The 17,739-nt window shown below is 35.8% G+C and overlaps 1 protein-coding gene across 1 annotated transcript in view; it reads left to right on the top strand.

The window, feature by feature from the left end:
* DNAH1 (dynein axonemal heavy chain 1) overlaps nt 1-17,739 on the top strand; it is a 5,225,710-nt gene that overhangs the window by 3,261,425 nt on the left and 1,946,546 nt on the right. The window contains exon 48 of the mRNA XM_044076389.1: nt 1,347-1,577. Coding sequence (XP_043932324.1) covers nt 1,347-1,577 — 231 coding nt within the window. The remainder of the gene's footprint in view (nt 1-1,346; nt 1,578-17,739) is intronic.

The following is a 17,739-nucleotide window of genomic DNA, read 5'->3' as shown; positions in this document are numbered from 1 at the left end:
GCCAAGGCCTTTGATACCATTCCTCACTCGGGAATTATTGATAAACTCATCAAAGTAGGCATCAACCCTTATATCACTAGGTGGGTTGCAATGGCTCACAGAACACACAGTGTGAAAGCAGCAAACTTCAAGTCAGACTGCCAACCAGTCACAAGTGGAGTCCCACAGGTATCAGTCCTGGGTCCTCTCCTGTTCGGCATCTACTTCTCAGAAGTCCAGGCCAACACAAAGGGACTCTGTCTGACCAAGTTTGCAGATGACTGCAAGGTGGCAACCATTATTAACTCCCCAAGTGATGCAGGTATCCTAAAGAAAGGCCTCACTGAGACCAATGACTGGTTTCGAAACCATGGCCTTAAGCTTAAAGCCAAAAAATACGTCATCATTCCCTTTGGTAAAAACTCAGTTCCCACTAATTACCACATCGATGGGAGCCCACTGAACACTGAAGGCATTATAAGAGATCTGGGGATACAGGTTGACAGCAACCTCTTCTTTGACCACCACATTGCCACTGTGGTCAGAAAGTCCTTCTGTGTGGCACATCTCATTACCAAGGGTTTTGCATCCAGGAAGAAAGAGGTCATTGTCTCTCTCTCTCTGCTCTTCCCTCATTAGACCAATCATCGAGTATAATGCCCCATTTGGCATGTACCTCACTAGACACCTGAAACAGCTGGAGAGGCCACAGAAGTACCTCACGAAGAGGATCCTAGGCATTAAACACATGTCCTACACGGACAGACTCAAAAGACTCCAGCTATTCTCTGTCTCATATCGCCTACTTAGAGGCGATCTCTGCTTGACTTACAAAGCCATGTCTGACCCAGCTCTGTTAGAAATGGTACATCTAAAGAAATCCCAATCCCTCTGCACCACACACTCGAGACCTCAACCTCATTATCACAATAAAAATAACATGCTGGAGGGACAGGGTCCTCACCTAGAGACTGCCCATGCTCTGAAACAGACTTCCCATACATGTCAAGCAGAGCACCTCACCGTCCCTCTTCAAGAGAAATCTTGATGAGTAGATGAGTAATAGAAAGTTCACCCCAGGGATCACTCCAGTGGCTCTACTTGATAAAGGCACTGGGAACTAACGGTGGGCGGAATGATGTCAGGGCACTTTTATGGGCTAAGCTTGTAAAGGCTCCAGGGCCATTAGCCTAGTACACACCTATGAACCTATAAATAGGCTGGTCTAATGGCCCTTTTCAGACATGGACCCAATCAAGGACGCAAAAATTACAAAACTATTAACTTGTACAAATTTAAAGACTAGTTGAACTACACATATTTCTATAGCAGATGATGAAATACATGTTTTATTATCTTCTTAACAGGATCAGGTTCTTTTGCTGAGACTGTGGTACCATGAGAGCTGTCGAGTTTTCCAGGACCGTCTTGTGAATGATGAAGATCGGTATTGGTTTGATGAACTGATGAAGAATAAGATTGTGGAATTTGGGACAATTTTTGAAGAGGTTGTCCCTTACCAGCCAGTCCTTTATGGAGATTTCATGGTCCCAGGAGTTGATACAAAGATGTATCAACTCATTGAAGATCAAAACAAGGTATGTTCAAGTGTGGGATAAATAATTCAATCCAGCTAATTGGACATGTGTGTTTTGCATACCTAGTCTTTGCATAAAATGCTGATTATTTTAAATAATATTTAATGGAATTTCAAAATGAATGTGTTGCGAACATGGAGATATAACAATGATCTGAGTTTGTTAGGCACTTGTGCTGTCTACTATACTTTTCCATTTTGACTGAGTTGCTCTTTTATCTAAAAATATGACAAATAAAGCAATGTTTATTGCCTTATTTGCATTTATCATAACCTTCACAAAAGATGATGACGATGTGGTTTTATTTAATAGATGTAAAACAAGAAAACAGCTTGTTCAGGTTACCTAGACATTCGGTTTATTTTATTCAGTTGCCATTATGACCTCCAAACCAAGTCTTTCCCTCTTGCAGACTGGCCTCATTAGCTTAGAATATAGCTTCACAGCACATTCTCACTCTACAAGCATCCTACATTCTGTCAGAGCAAAACTGTGTGGCAGACAAGCTGAACAAGACAAGGGCAGACCCTTGTGAATGAAAACTGGATCGGGATCATCCAAGATTTTGATCCATGTGTGTGGAATTCCTCAAGTAGACTTATTTGCCTCATTGTGTACTATTAGCTAGCAGGATTCTACTTCAAGACTCTATTCAAGAAAACCTAGAAGACAGATGCATTTACCTTTCCTTGGACAGGAATGTCGTTGTATGTTTTTCCACCTTTCCACTGATACCAGGTGATTTCTGAAGATTAAGAAGGAATCTCTCAAGATTATTCTGATGACTTCCTTCTGGCCAAGGCAACAGTGCTTCTTCCTTCATTTGGAAATGGCCAGGGGCAATTAACAAAAGCTTCCTCACAGAGTGGATCTACTCACACAAGACCAGGGGTGTTTGATATACCCTGACCCTAATCAACTTCAACTGACTGCCTGGATGATATGGTCTTAATTCCCTTTATATGCCTTTTTACTGTGGACATGCAGCAGGTACTAATGGATGCAAGAAAGCCTGATACAAGAAGCTCATATATTAACAAATGGAAACATTTTTCTAGTTGATGACAACAACATCACCAGCACCCCTTCATGGCTAGTGTTTCTCTGGTTTCACAATATTTGTGTGAATTATTATCCTGTGGTCTTTCTTACTCCTCCGTCAAGGTTTTTTTTTTGTCTGCCCATGGATCTCCAGATTTCAGTGCATTCTCATGTCAAAATGTTTTTGAAAAGAGTTTTGCATAATTGGCCTCCAAGATAAACAATGCCCCCTCCTTGGTTTCTTAATTTTTGTTAGCATTTGCTCCATTTGAACCAGCTAATCTGGCTGGCTTGAGGTTCTTAAATTAGAAGACTGTTTTACTGATTGTTATAATCTCTGCAAGTTGAGTATGTGAGTTGCAAGCTCTTATGGTGAGTCAACCTTGTCTCATTTTTTGATACAGACAGGGTTTCTTTGAGAACTAGTCCTTATTTCATGCCTAAAATAGTATCCAATCCATCTCCCCTTTTCCCTTCCTAAATGTAGAAATGAGGGGGAAAGGATATTTCCTACCTTTGATGTCCACAGACAACTCGGGTACTATCTTGACAGTACTACATCTTTCAGATCGACAACTTGTGTCAAAACAGACTACCAGAAAAATGATAATTGACTAGACAAACTTGTTAAAAGAAGCAAAAAAACACAGCTAAATCTCGGACTAGACTCTTTGTTTATTAAGGTGAAGTGCTTTTTGTTTGTGGATTCACAAACTTCATCTGACCAAAGAGTTAGTTACCAAAGCAATCAGTTAAATATCATTCAAATGTCCCTTCTAAGAAGGAAATGATGCCATTATTAAAATACGACAAATTTGAAGTTGCATGTGACATTCACATCTACAAAACAGATACTAATTACTAAATTTGTTACATTCACTGAAAATTGTTAAAAATTATTACAAATTATTACATACCAAAAAATTAGCCTGCAGAAAATTTAATTCAAAAAATAATACCAAAACATACAAATGCTAAAATTCCTTAATCTACCTGAGCAATGCTTTTAATTTTAGCATGCTGTTAATGACACAATAATCATTAAGCCCAGGCCAGACATAAGAATATAAAGATACCTGCCACATTGACTCAGTTTTTTTCCAAATGTAACATCCATGGACCTCTTCTAAGCTGCTTATTTACCTGCTGAATACCATAAAATTCAAAACTATGATCATTTTACATATGCACATGCTTGGCGAGGGCATTAGTTAAATTAGATGTCTTTATAGCATATTGATACTCATATACCCTGTCTTTTAGGGCTCTAGTAGTTTTTCCTATGTAGTAAGCGAGACACTGCTTACATCTAGCCACATAAACCATTGCTTTGGAGTTACATTTCAGCCTGTGGTGCATTTTATATTTGTAACCATTAATTTCCACATACTGACCTTGATGCATAAATTTACAAAAACTGCACATACCACATTTTTTTCATTCATTGCCCGTGTGTTTTCTTCCAACTACCCATTTCAAGACGTGCTTTTAAATTTTTGCCTCTTCTTGCTATCACTCTTACCCCATCTTTAAATATGTCCCTTATAAGTACTTCCTCATCAATTTATCTCCATTTTTTTTTAAGATTATTGCTTGAATTTAATAAAATTGTGCATTGAATGTTATAATAAAAGTGTCCGTATAATCAGTATCATTGCTTTTTCTTGAACAAGGCACTAGAGAACCATTCTGATGCAAAACTGGTGTAAAATGACCATTATTTCTCTTTTGGTTAAACTCAGTGAATAACTCATGTAGTATTCCTTTCGCATAACCCCTACTCATAAACATTTCCATTAGATATCTACAGTCGTCAATAAAGTCAGAATCCACACTCATCATCTTAGCGGCCCTGCCCTTTTACAAGTGCCTTCTTGTTGGACATAGGATGGGAGCTTGTGAAATGCAGAAAAGAATTAGAATAAGTAGGTTTTTTATGTATTTTAGCAGTAAACCTTCTGTTCCTTCTGTCCTTACTGAGGTTAACATCTAAATAATTAATTTCCTGCTTACCAATCGTGTGAGTAAATTGTAAGTAATGTGCAATGCTATTGATGTAAGCCAATAATTCATCTGCTGTTTGTTGATTACCATTCCGTAGGATGAATAAATCATCCAAATACCATAAATATAAAACAATATTATTGGCATAAGCACCATCCAAGATGTACTTCTTTTACCACCCTACCATGACCAAGTTGGCAAAGATAGTGCCACAAGGTGACCCCATCCCAACACCCTCTTTTTGAAGGTAGTAATTGTTGTTAAACATTAAAAAGTTATTTGTAAGTAAAACAGGAGACCATTTGTTAGGTAAAATTTTTTTTTCTATATTATTAGCTCTTAGTTTTATATTAGACTTGTATAAATCTGTTTGTTTTTTATTGAAGTGTTAATATAATTTTTATATAACTATATAGGTGTGACTGGATATTTTTTGAGTATTATTTTTATAATGAATAAGTTATAAGTAAGAGAAACGCTTTCTATAAGCTTTCATAGATCTGCATATTTCTTGTCTTTGACTTTAAGAACTTGTTGAAAGAATTCATGATGATGTCATCTAGTTAATTATTTAATTGATAACCAAAATATGAGGAACAGTGCAAAACCGAACAAATAACCAACAACCGCACTGTGTGAGGATAAACAAGGCACCGGACAGCAAGCAAAACAAAAACAACCAGTTTATTGAACAAATATAACGTTAAACGCTTAACAAATCACCTCGTTTTTCGTCCTCTAAAAGACTTCATCAGACAACAATAAAATAATGAATTAACATATATATATGCTGGCACAATTTCAAATCATCCAATGATGTTCCATCTCATGAATATGTATTCCCAATTAAATGTATTGCAACATAATTTTGTTTGTTTGTGTCTTTCGGCTTTTCCCGGTTAGGGGTCGCCACAGCGGAACTCCGGTCCGCTAATGATTGGCAGTAGAGTTTTACATGCTGGCTTGCCGGGCCTAACGCACAACCTTCAACGAAGGAATGCCCATTCACGCATGTCGCCACACAGAAGACGCTCTAACTGAGGATCGAACGTGCAACGTCTAACTGTGAGGCGACAATAAATAATCACCTAAAACCTTAAATATAAAACTGTGAAAATGTATAAACATAGACATAAAGCTTATATGGTATATAGTATGTAGTTTATATGCTTTGGCTCCAAAAAATCTCACTTGTGAAATATATATGTGCATATAACTATGATACGCACAAAGATATACATAACTCAGTGAGCTTAACATGTCCATTTTCTTCATGACAATACTCCCACCCAGTGGCCAAGATAAAAATACCAAAAAGAAATGTTAACAGTGAATAAATCTATATGAACTGTATATATGTAATAACTTAAATATTGTTGTCAGAAAACATAATAATATGCATACAATAAATATAATGGATAAATATAATAAATATAGTAATGAAACTAAATATATTACATAAAATGATGTACCTACAATAAATACAATATATAATTAATACATAAAATATAATTATAAAAATGTCAAATCACTATATAAAATACTATGGATCTCTAAAACCATATAAAATGACTTAAGAACATCCAACATTTCACATTTATATATGTGTAATCTACTTATAATCTAGCTGCCCTCAACTTCAAAACTGGTACTAGGGAAACATTGTCATTTAAACCTGGGAATTTATTGGCCTCTAAAAAAATTTGCCAATATAATTCTCGGTATTCAATTTTAGTTTCCCATAAACCACCCCTTTCATCTTTCTGAACTTCCACAATAATAAAAAGCATATATTTAGCTAGGGGACATGTGATGGTGTGTCTATATAATGCATTACTTTCTTTTTTATTTTTTATATCATTAATGTGTTCATAAACTCTCCTTCTTATTTTTCTCTCTGTCTTTCCAACATAAAAGCCGGAGCATATCCCACATATAGCAATATATACAACTCCATAAGACTCACAAGTGCTGTGTGTTTTGCTTACAATTTCTTTTCCCGTTGATTCAATAAATACACTTATTTGTCCACCATCCATGGACATTGTGTGCACATCCTACATGGGAATGTGCCAACAGGCTTCTTCGTTTTCTTTTTATCTTTGTTCTGAAACAACAACCAATCTTTAATGTTCCGTCCCCTTCTAAAAATAATGTTCAAAGATTCTTTATGTTTTATTGTTGTCTGATGAAGTATTTTAGAGGACGAAAAATGCGGTGATTCGTTAAGCGTTTAACGTTATATTTGTTCAATAAACTAGTTGTATTTATTTTGCTTGCTGTCCGGTGCCTTCTTCATCCTCACACAGTGTGGTTGTTGGTTATTAATTATTTAATTGAATACCTGCTATATAAAATGCTCAACACTTTTTACTTCTGTTTGTTAAAGGTCTGAGGAAGCTTTCTGGCGAAAGTGCTTACCTTTTTTATGTGCCTAAATAAATATATCTGGTTTTATCTATGATGGATTATTTCTTGGATGTTCTAACAGTATAGACGTCTGCCTTCCTATTGGGACTATATTGATGCTGAAGACTGCTTTATATGCTGGGTTGCTCCTAAGTGCCATTGCTTACTTTTTTATTTTTCTAATTGCAATTGGTTTTGGAGCATTTATCCCTGTGTGGCTTGCGCTTTATTCTTACTGCTTACTTTCGTTTTATTATTGCAAATACCAGCAGGGAACCATGGCTGAGAAATCTAATCAAAATATGGAATTACCATATAACCCAAAGAAAACACCAAAGGATACTATCTATCATACCCGTTTTTTGAACAGTGTGGCTGGGGAGACTAATCCACTACTTGCGTATGCTGTCGTAGATACAGGAAGTGAGAGCGGAAATGATGTAGTTGACTACAATGCACTCAGCGAAACCTTTGCTTCACTAGAGACAGATTTTTTAAAACTCAAATGGCTGCAGACGCAACAATACCATTTCGAAGCATGTATCCAGAAAAAGATTGTACCCAGAGGGCTTTGTGTATTAAAAATGCCGAGAACTGGAACTACCCATCCGGAATTATTTATCGGAGGCAGCAATTGAATATCCAGGTGAGCTTGAATTATATGACTTTGTTGAATGACTTTTTCTCACCGGAAGAGGACAGACTTAAAGAAATTATTAAAAAACAACAAACTGATTTGTTAGAGACATTTCCAACTATCGAAGTTGAAAGAATGATGGAACAGCTACTCAACAGTGTCTTCTTGTTTGAGAAATGGCTTCTTGAGCAGAAGAACCATAAATTAAAACGGAACATCTTTGATTTTGCACATGGTCAAGTCTTTACTTGGCCTCATAATTCCAATAGTGGACAAGAACAAATTAGAGGTCAAAATAGATGTATACAAACACCTGTGTCCACACCTTTGAATGTAAATACTCCTGTAGTTGCAGTGAGTAATACAAGTACTAATAACTCTGATAATACTGGAATTACTGTTAACACTGATAATGTCTCTTTGGTTAATGTAACAGATGCATGTGATATACCAGTAGTTAGCAATCATGCTGGTGCTATTATTGACTGTAGTAAGAACAATCAGTCTAGCAATATCACAGACTCAGATCTAGTAAGTGTACATTATAGCAGTCATTTGACTACAACAGCAAACACTGAAGCAGTAGTTAGGAGAAAGGTAATGCCCTCTACTAGTAGCTCTAGTTTGATATACCCTCCCCCTTTCCCAATCAGCGACCCCTCCCGAAGGGGAAGGAGTCGTTCCATGAGCAGAGGGAGTCAGAAAAGGAAATCTTCAGGTGGAGAACAGAGGGGACCCACTTGGAAGAAAATGTAGGAGAAACTAACACCAACATTGTATGGAATATCTCACATAGACCCCTTGATAAAGATGAAATTGAACTATTGAATAAGGGCTTATCATTCATACCTACCACTAAAAGTGATATGACAGACATCATTTTAGATACTAAATTGTTTGTTCGTAACGTACAATTAAAATTATTGTTCAAGAATGAAAATACTAATTTAGAAACTCGACGCTTCTCAAAACCTAGTACATTTATTCCTAACCATCATCCTCTATTAGACGCATTTAGTAAAATGGTTGAGGAAGATGCATATAATTTATGTAATCATCCCCATGAATATAAGAAGGGTAATTTAACAAGTAAGCAGAAATCAGCATTAAATAAACTAAAAAATGACAAGAATATTATTATCAGGCCAGCCAACAAAGGCGGGCCTGTAGTTGTAATGGATATGCATGGTTATATTAGCTTAATGTATGAAATGCTTGATGATAGGAAGTTTTATATACCTATTTTGCTCGAAGATGTTTATAACCATATCATGAGGGTTTATAATACATTGGAAGACTTAAAGAAAAGTGAAATTATTAATGCAGAACTGTTCAGTTTTTTCTGGGTTGAGAATCCATTAATACCTGTCATACAGGATCTACCTAAGATACACAAAGACCCAACCCACCCACCGATGAGACCTATAGTCACTGGTAGGGGTTGGGTCACTGAGTCTATCTCAGTTTATATTGAAAAGACCTTGAGACCTGTAGTTGACAAGAACCAATTCATTCTCAAAGACACAAAACAGTTCCTAATAGACCTTTATGATAAAATGGATTCTGTAGAAGACACCCTTCCATATTTGTTAGTAACTTTTGATGTCAAGTCATTGTTTATGGTCATTCCCAATCAGGAAGGTATTGGCAAAATACATACATATCTTACACAATATACAGAATTTATACCTGATAAAGTAGATTTGTTATGCTTACTACTTGAGACAGTGTTAGAAAATAATATATTTGTATTTAATAATGATATATTCACTCAGAGAGATGGCATGGCTATGGGCACATCATGTGCCAATAGCTACGCCAATCTGGTGATGGCTATGTGGGAAGAGGAGCATCTATTTACATTGCATAATTTTCAGAATTTTGTAATATTTTATAAACGATTTGTAGAAGACCTCTTCCTTTTGTGGACGGGCAGCAGAAATGAGTTGTATACTTTCTTTAATGAAATGAACTCACTGATTATTTAAAATTTACAATGAATGAGTCCATTCATAGTATTAATTTTTTGGATGTGCATATAGAGAGATTAGACAATGGCAAACTTAATACCGGTGTGCACAGGAAATCCTGTTACAGGAATACCCTATTACACAGAAGGAGTATGCACCCGAAGTTTGTTTTTAATAATATTATTAAAGGGCAGGCTATTAGAGTTTCCAGGTTGAATCCAACCCAAGAGGGATATGAGAATGAACTAATTGATCTTAAAGAAAGACTGTTAGCTAGATCCTACAATATAAATGAAATACACAGTTGTTACCAAAGTGTAGAACAATATAGAAGTGATAGGGCAATCCCATACTTCTCGGATCATGGTGCGACTGCGTATTCCAGCCCTTATAATAATTGAGGAACAAATCAAGAAATAAGGACTAAACAGAAATTTTCTACCTTTTATATGCATGACTTCAATGAAATTAGAGAAATTATCTCTAAACACTGGAGGATGCTGATTGTTGACCCATTAATTAAAGATATTGTTGGTGAATACCCACAGTTCATTTTCAAGAATAAGAAGAATTTGCACAGAATTTTATGTTATCCCAATATAATGGAAGCTGTCAGTAATAGATCACGTAGAAATGGTACGTATCCATGTAATAACTGCCCATTTTGTACCCATATTTCTAATTATAATATGTTCGTCCACCCGACTACTTCTGAATGTTTTCAGTTTGAAGTTATTGCTACATGCAATGCTGAACATGTAGTTTACATGGCAATCTGTACTTCCTGCCCTGCCTTCTATGTAGGTAAAACTGATAGAAGGTTCAGGGACAGGATACGAGAACACCTTTACCAAATACGCATTCAGTCCAGTAATAATGCTTTATCTAAGCATGTTCTTTCAACAAACACTAATCACACTTGTAAATTTATGGTCCTCCAGGTGAATAACCCTAGCCCCAGAGGGGGAGATATCAGAAACTATACAGAAAGAACAGAGATTAAATGGATTGTTAGACTCAAGGCACATGTTAGTCCAGGCCTGAATGATAAAATTTCACTTAAAACTGTTTTGAAAAACAGAAGACCATTTGTTAGGTAAATTTTTTTTTTCTATATTATTAGCTCTTAGTTTTATATTAGACTTGTATAAATCTGTTTTTTATTGAAATTTTAATATAATTTTTATATAACTATATAGGTGTGACTGGATATTTTTTGAGTATTATTTTTATAATGAATAAGTTATAAGTAAGAGAAATGTTTTCTATAAGCTTTCATAGATCTGCATATTTCTTGTCTTTGACTTTAAGAACTTGTTGAAAGAATTCATGATGATGTCATCTAGTTAATTATTTAATTGAATACCTGCTATATAAAATGCTCAACACTTTTTACTTCTGTCTATTAAAGGTCTGAGGAAGCCTTCTGGCGAAAGCGCTTACCTTTTTTATGTGCCTAAATAAATATATCTGGTTTTATCTATGATGGGTTATTTCTTGGATGTTCTAATAGTATAGACTTCTGCCTTCCTATTGGGACTATATTGATGCTGAAGACTGCTGTATATGCTGGGTTGCTCCTAAGTGTCATCATTTACTTTTTTATTTGTAAGTACTACTTCAAACAAGTCCACGTACAAGTTAATTTCTACTTGTGGCACCCCTTGTTCAGATAAAAAACGTTCTATTTCTCGACTACCTTCTTCTTGAGGTATGATGGAAAAAAGGTCTTTAACATCAACTGTTAAAAACAGAACCTCATCCGTGTACTCGATAGAGTTGATCAAACTAAGGAACTGCCATGAGTCCTTGCATATTTGGACTTGTCCTTCCAAAAACTTTTTAAGCCTGCTGTCTAAAAATTTTGCACAAGCGTACGTTATCGAATTACGACCATCTACTGTTGGTCACAGAAGTGGATTGGTTACATCCTTGTGTATCCTAGGAACGCTAAAGATGGTCGGGATGGCGGGTGAAATCACATTCAAATAATTATAAGTGTCAATACTTATTCTGTTTTCCAAGAATAGGTCATTCAAAAATATACTAATTCTCCTATATGCCAGATTCAACTCATTCCTAGTTACTTCCTGGTATGTGTCAGTAGTGAGAATTTCATGCATTCTTCTGTTGTAATCATGGATGTCCATGATAACAAGCCCTCCCCCTTTATCCGGTTTCATTATACAAATTTTTTGTTGTACCATATATGCAACTATGTCCCTCTCTTCTTTAGACAAATTATTGTTAAACACTTTTTGTTCTTTAGTTAGTAGATACCTAATATCTAACGTACATATTTTTTCAAACAAAGCCAAAACCGGGTGTAAGGGGGGATTATAGGTGCTGCTAATGCATAAGCCAGTGTTCTCTTGTACCTGTCCCTCACCAAATATGATTTTAAAGTTAAGTTTTCTTAGAAAAAGATTTAGGTCCCACAACACTGTGATCAACCCTGCTCCACTGGCAGGGACAAATGTGCTTAACAAATTGGCCATTTCTTCATCCACAAATGTTTCAGAGAAGTTATAGACCTTAAAGTCCTTATCAGTGTTTGTGATAATCATGGGCTTTGATGTAATAGCAGCAGTATTATCCATTTCCAGTGAACCCTGTGCTCCTACTATACTACCTACATGCAAAGTATCCTCGACCATTAATAGTTGGTTCTCGGAAAGCAACCTCATGCTCAGGATCCCCCCTCCTCTGATTTCTTCTGGAGGGCATGTAAAAATCCTGACTAGAAGTGTGATTTTGTCTACCTGTATTACTACTGTTATGATTCCTAATTCTTTCTGACCTTTTTAAAGGTGGAGAGTCCTGCTCATAATTGTTGTTGTCACTGACACCTCCAAAATCTCGCTGCTCATACTGCTCATTGTTCACATTTGTACCATCATTGGCAGTCACACACCCAAGTTGCCCATCACCACTTGTGCTAGTGTTGTTGTTGACTTGCGGTGGTTTTGGGTAAGCTTGGCCCCTGCTATATTGCTGCTTGTCTCTAAGTAACAGCATTTTTCCTACACTTTAAATCACATATGTAACTTTCTATGACTGCATAGATATGCTCATGCTCATACTTGTATCTACCATATTCAGTGTCAGCCTGTAAATGCAATTCAAGTTCACTACATTGACCCAATAATGTATCAATGTCCTTGTTACTAAATTTAATTAACAATTCAAGCAGCTAAAATCCATGTCTATCAGACATGGTAATGGGCTTCTTCCAAATGGTTGTCTCAGGCTGTTACCCTTTGTTATTCTCACCAAAATAAAACTATTCCAGTCCGGTTCAAGGCCCCACTGTACCAGGACCTTGGCTTCATCTATGGCTTTTTGGAAAGGAATGGATTCTAGAAGTATACTAGAAGCAGCATCTTGGGCCTCTATACATACTTTTGCAAGACATTGTAAGCTTGATTCCTTCTGTAAGTCTAGATCATGCTTTGCAAAGGCCATTCACCAGGGGCTCCTGGACTCTTCTCTTTCCACCTTCCACATGTAGTATGCTATGGTAATCTACCCCTGTAGTTAAGGTTACTGCAGCAGGATCAATATGCTGAATACAGCACAGTTGTGTAAGTAAACTTTGGATAACTGTAGATGTTTGAATGATCACTACTTCAGTAGCCACTACTTCCCTCCATCCCCTTGTTTTTTTTTTTTTTGCTGCGTTTTTTATGCCAGGGTGTAAACTTTTACTTTTTGTTGTTTTTAGCAATGTTCTTTCCAGATGCAGCCTCCCTATCTCAGTTAGCTTGAAAGCTCTGAAGGCCTTAGTCCCCCAAACTTGTCTTTTTAGTAAGCTCATCTTAAGATGACTAATGATCTGAGCACATAAAATGTGCTCTTGAAGCTTTGGAAGCTGGTTAGCTGTTGTATACTGTTTTAAGACTACTGCAGTAGTGATCATTTGAACATCTTCTGTTATGGTAACTTTACTTATACTACTGTACTTTCTTCCTTCTGCTTGTAATTTTTCATATTCTGCTTGAGTTCTAGAGCTATTTGCTGTATAGTGGGTCTTGGCAATTTATTATTACTTCTTCAGAGCTCTTCTGTCACTGTTTTGAACTGTTAATAAAAGCATAACTTCTTTAAGTAGATTTATGATATCTAGTTCACATAATATTATGATTTACCAATATCCACTAGGTCTGTTGTTGCTGCTTCCATCTTAAGTACTCAGTATGGCATCTTTTGAAATACAAAGAGATTGTTATCCCTAGTCATTTGGAAGGGTAATCTCCCCCACCCCTATGACCACCCATGTTACTTATATAGCTAGCTATCTATATATATATGGGTCTAGGACTTTTGATCGAATGATCAAAAATCTGAAACCCAAACGACCGGGCATACTTATGCGAAAGTGCTTTTCACCGAAGAAGCACTTTCGCGTAAGTATGCCTGTTGCCGAGTCCGTACTACAGTGCAGATAAGGGAAAATTCCCTTTTCCCCACTGTAGTGCGGTCTTAGAGGGAGAATATTAAAGTGGGGGTGTGTGGGGGTACAGCCCCCTACATGGGGGGGTGCAAGGGGATGAAGCCTCCCTGTTAAAACATTAATGTAGTGTTTTTTTTTTTTTTTAGTAACACGGTTTAACGAAAGTGCTTTTTCGATAAAAGCTCTTTCGTTAAAGTGTATTCGGTGGTTATGGATTCGGACGTTTGATCATTTGATCAAACGTCCTAGATCCATATAGATATATATAAATATGTATACACACACATATATACATATATATATATATATATATTTATATATATGTATATATATATATATATATATATATATATATATATATATATATATAGGAGCTCTACAGAATCCTGAAAGACCAAAATTCTGAAAGTTCAAAATCCTGAAAACTCAAAATCTTGAAAACACACAGGATACCAACACTTACTATATTCCAGCACACATACATACAGAAGCAAATAAAACACAAACTATGTTACTCTTCTCAAAGTATAAGCGGGGAGGGCTGCGCCACCCTGCACCCCCCACACACCCCCTGATACTTAAATATATCAACCCTGAGATTGCACTTAGTGTACTGAAGTGCAATCTCAGAGTTGTTATATTTAAGTATCAGGGGGTGCAGAAGGGCTTGCCCCCCTGAGTATAGTTAAAGGGTAATATGTTTCTGTATGTACTTAAGCTGGAATATAGTAAGTGTTGGTATCCTGTGTGTTTTCAGGATTTTGGGTTTTCAGGCTTCTGGTCTCAGGATTTTAGTCTTCAGGATTTTGGTCTTCAGAATTTTGGGCTTTAAGGATTCTGTAGCACTCTCATATTGATATATATATAAATATATATATATATATATATATATATATATATATATGTATATATATATATATATGTATATATGTATATATATATATATATATATATATATATATATATATATATTATATATATATGTAAATATATATCAATTACAGTGTTGCACAAAGACTTTTTAGTTAACTATTAAATTATTGTCAGTCTGATATGGTTCAAAACTGTTATACATAGATAGCTGTTTTTAACGAGGCACAAAAATTTTAATTAATTCCATACCCATTTCACATCAGTTCGTCCACTGGTATCTATATTGGTACCATTAAGGCTAGGACTGAGGAGTTCAAGTTGAATGACCCATCTAGTATTTTCTAAGGTCATTTGGAATTAAGCGGTTTCAGGGGCAGACAATCCTAGCTTTGGCAAGATTGCCCTAAACTAGATCCACCATAGCTGCATTTATTGTAGGTCCTAAATTATTGCAGTTTTCCTCGCCATAAGATCTTAGCAGGGTCTTTTTTATCACAGTGCAGGAAAATCATGAAATACTTCCCAGAGATCTAAGATAACACTTTAGGAGATTACTCTCAGATATTCATCATTCCCAGTAGCAGTAGCCTTTAGGCTATATAGTCTATTTCAGTACTCAGGAAACAACTGGTCAGCTTCACAAAGCATTGGCTTCACCCCCACCCCCAAACATACACATACTCATGCACTTCTACTCTGACTGTTGACTGGCTAGCCATAAGGAGGGAAATCAGTAGTCAGGATGCAGATTTCTTCAGTTCTTTCTTGTCACCTTGAGGAGAAACATCTCTGGGGCTTTACAGGAGCAGCAGTCAACTAAGGGCTTAATTTCTGGCAGGTAAGTCCCTATTGGGGAGCCCCTCCACAAAGAAATTGTTGCCCTTTTAAGAAAATATTGTTTAATTTTATTTTCTGACTAAAGGCAGTATTTCCCCTTTAAGAAACCTGGTATTTTTTAATTGTTGGACGTTTGCTGTTGGGGACCATTGTTTTTAGCTTATAGGATTATTTAATTCATTGGGGTGTATTGTAGTGAAAACATATGTATAGCTTGTATAAATATTTATTTTTGTGACTAAAACTTTTATTTTGGGATAGGTAAGTATATATTTTTCAGTGTAGTGCTTGTGGTTCACTTTATGACAGTTTATGATAATTATTATAACTATCTTGATGTCTTCATCTATAAGCAAAATGGCCAGTTGCATTCCAATATATGTAGGAAGCTAACTTTTTTGAATTTCTTTTTGCATTTTCAAATTTGTCATCCTTTTTTTTCCAAAAGAGAACTTTAATAAAAGGACAATATGTCCATAGCTTCTAGGATGATCACTAATGAAAGAGTATTTATACAGGAATGTCAAAAGTTGGCAGATGTTTAGGGCCAGGGGCTACCCAAATGAACTTACTGAAGATATTCAGAATGAGGTTTTGCAAGATACAATCCTATTTTAGATCACCCTCTTGTTGGTAATGATTTAACCTCAGGTTCTAATTACACTAAGAGTTCGGTTTTAGGTTATCACCCTTTAAATCACCAAGTAAGGTAAATAATTTCAAGGTATTGGCCCATGGTCAACCCTGATGGGAGGATTTCGTAAGCTGCAGGAGGTTGTCCTGTGATTGTCCATAAAAGAGGTAAGAACTTAAAATGCCATTTTGTAAAACCACAACCCCAGAATAACACACAAAGGGGTGGTATGACAATGTAGGCATTTTCCATTTATAATGGAAGGGAGATTTATTGATTTGGGTGAAATGAACACCAGAGTGAAGTTAGCCTACTCCTGTAATTGTTTCACTTCAGGTGTTGTATATATTGCAATCTGCGATCCATGTGGAACTTTTTATATTAGCAAGACAGAAAGATCTTTAAATAAGCATATTTACGAACATAACTATGACATTCATAGATTAAACATAAATAATGCTTTATAGAACTGTATGTAATGATTACCACATATTTAGGTTTGTATTTTGGAAAAACGTGTACAAATCCTGGGGGCAGCCCTTGGGAAACTATACTTGAAACAAGGGAACTAATATGGCAATTACTGCTAAACTCACAGGATCCTCCTGGCCTTAATGAAAATATTTCTGTTGCTAACATTCTTAGGCTTAAAGTCATGGTCCTTTGGAAAATATGAAAAAAAAAAAACGTAAAGTGACCAAGTGATTTATTTCAAGCTACTATATAAATAATGTATATATATATATATACATTGGTTTAGAAGTTCAGATTTTTATAGTGAAGAGTTATAAAATGACATAGTTATTTGTTTTATTTATTTTATTTGTATTTTAACTTTATCTCTATTTATATATAATATATATAATTATGGGCAACGATTTGGATGGTTCAAAGTATTGGTTACATATTTTTGTATATATTTTGTATATATTTGCACCCTTTTTCAATTTGTGGCATATGTGCTTATATAGATATATATTTTCAGTGAGTAGAAATTTAAGGTGTTTTAAACAGTATATTAATTTGTTCTACTTATAATGTACCTTTGAGGCACACGTGACATTGTTACTTTGAAAATGTTAAAAGGAAGGAAGTATGTGTTTTTTATCAGTTCTGAAGAAGTCCATGTAATAACAAATGGACAAAAGTGCTTAACTTATTTTGTGAATGAAGCTTTTATTTTTAGTCCTGACATGGCAGTTTGTGTTTCAGTAATGATGATTTTCTGACCTCAGTAAGGGATGCACTATAGGCTGTGAATCCTGGTGTCCAGAAACCATTACAGGTGGGCATTCCCTGTAAAG

Source organism: Protopterus annectens, chromosome 7.part0 (genome assembly GCF_019279795.1).
Source record: "Protopterus annectens isolate FY-2018-M chromosome 7.part0, PAN1.0, whole genome shotgun sequence".
In the NCBI taxonomy this organism is placed as follows: domain Eukaryota; kingdom Metazoa; phylum Chordata; order Ceratodontiformes; family Protopteridae; genus Protopterus; species Protopterus annectens.
The sequence above is the reverse complement of the archived record's forward strand: the minus strand, read 5'-3'. Positions and strand labels throughout refer to the sequence as shown.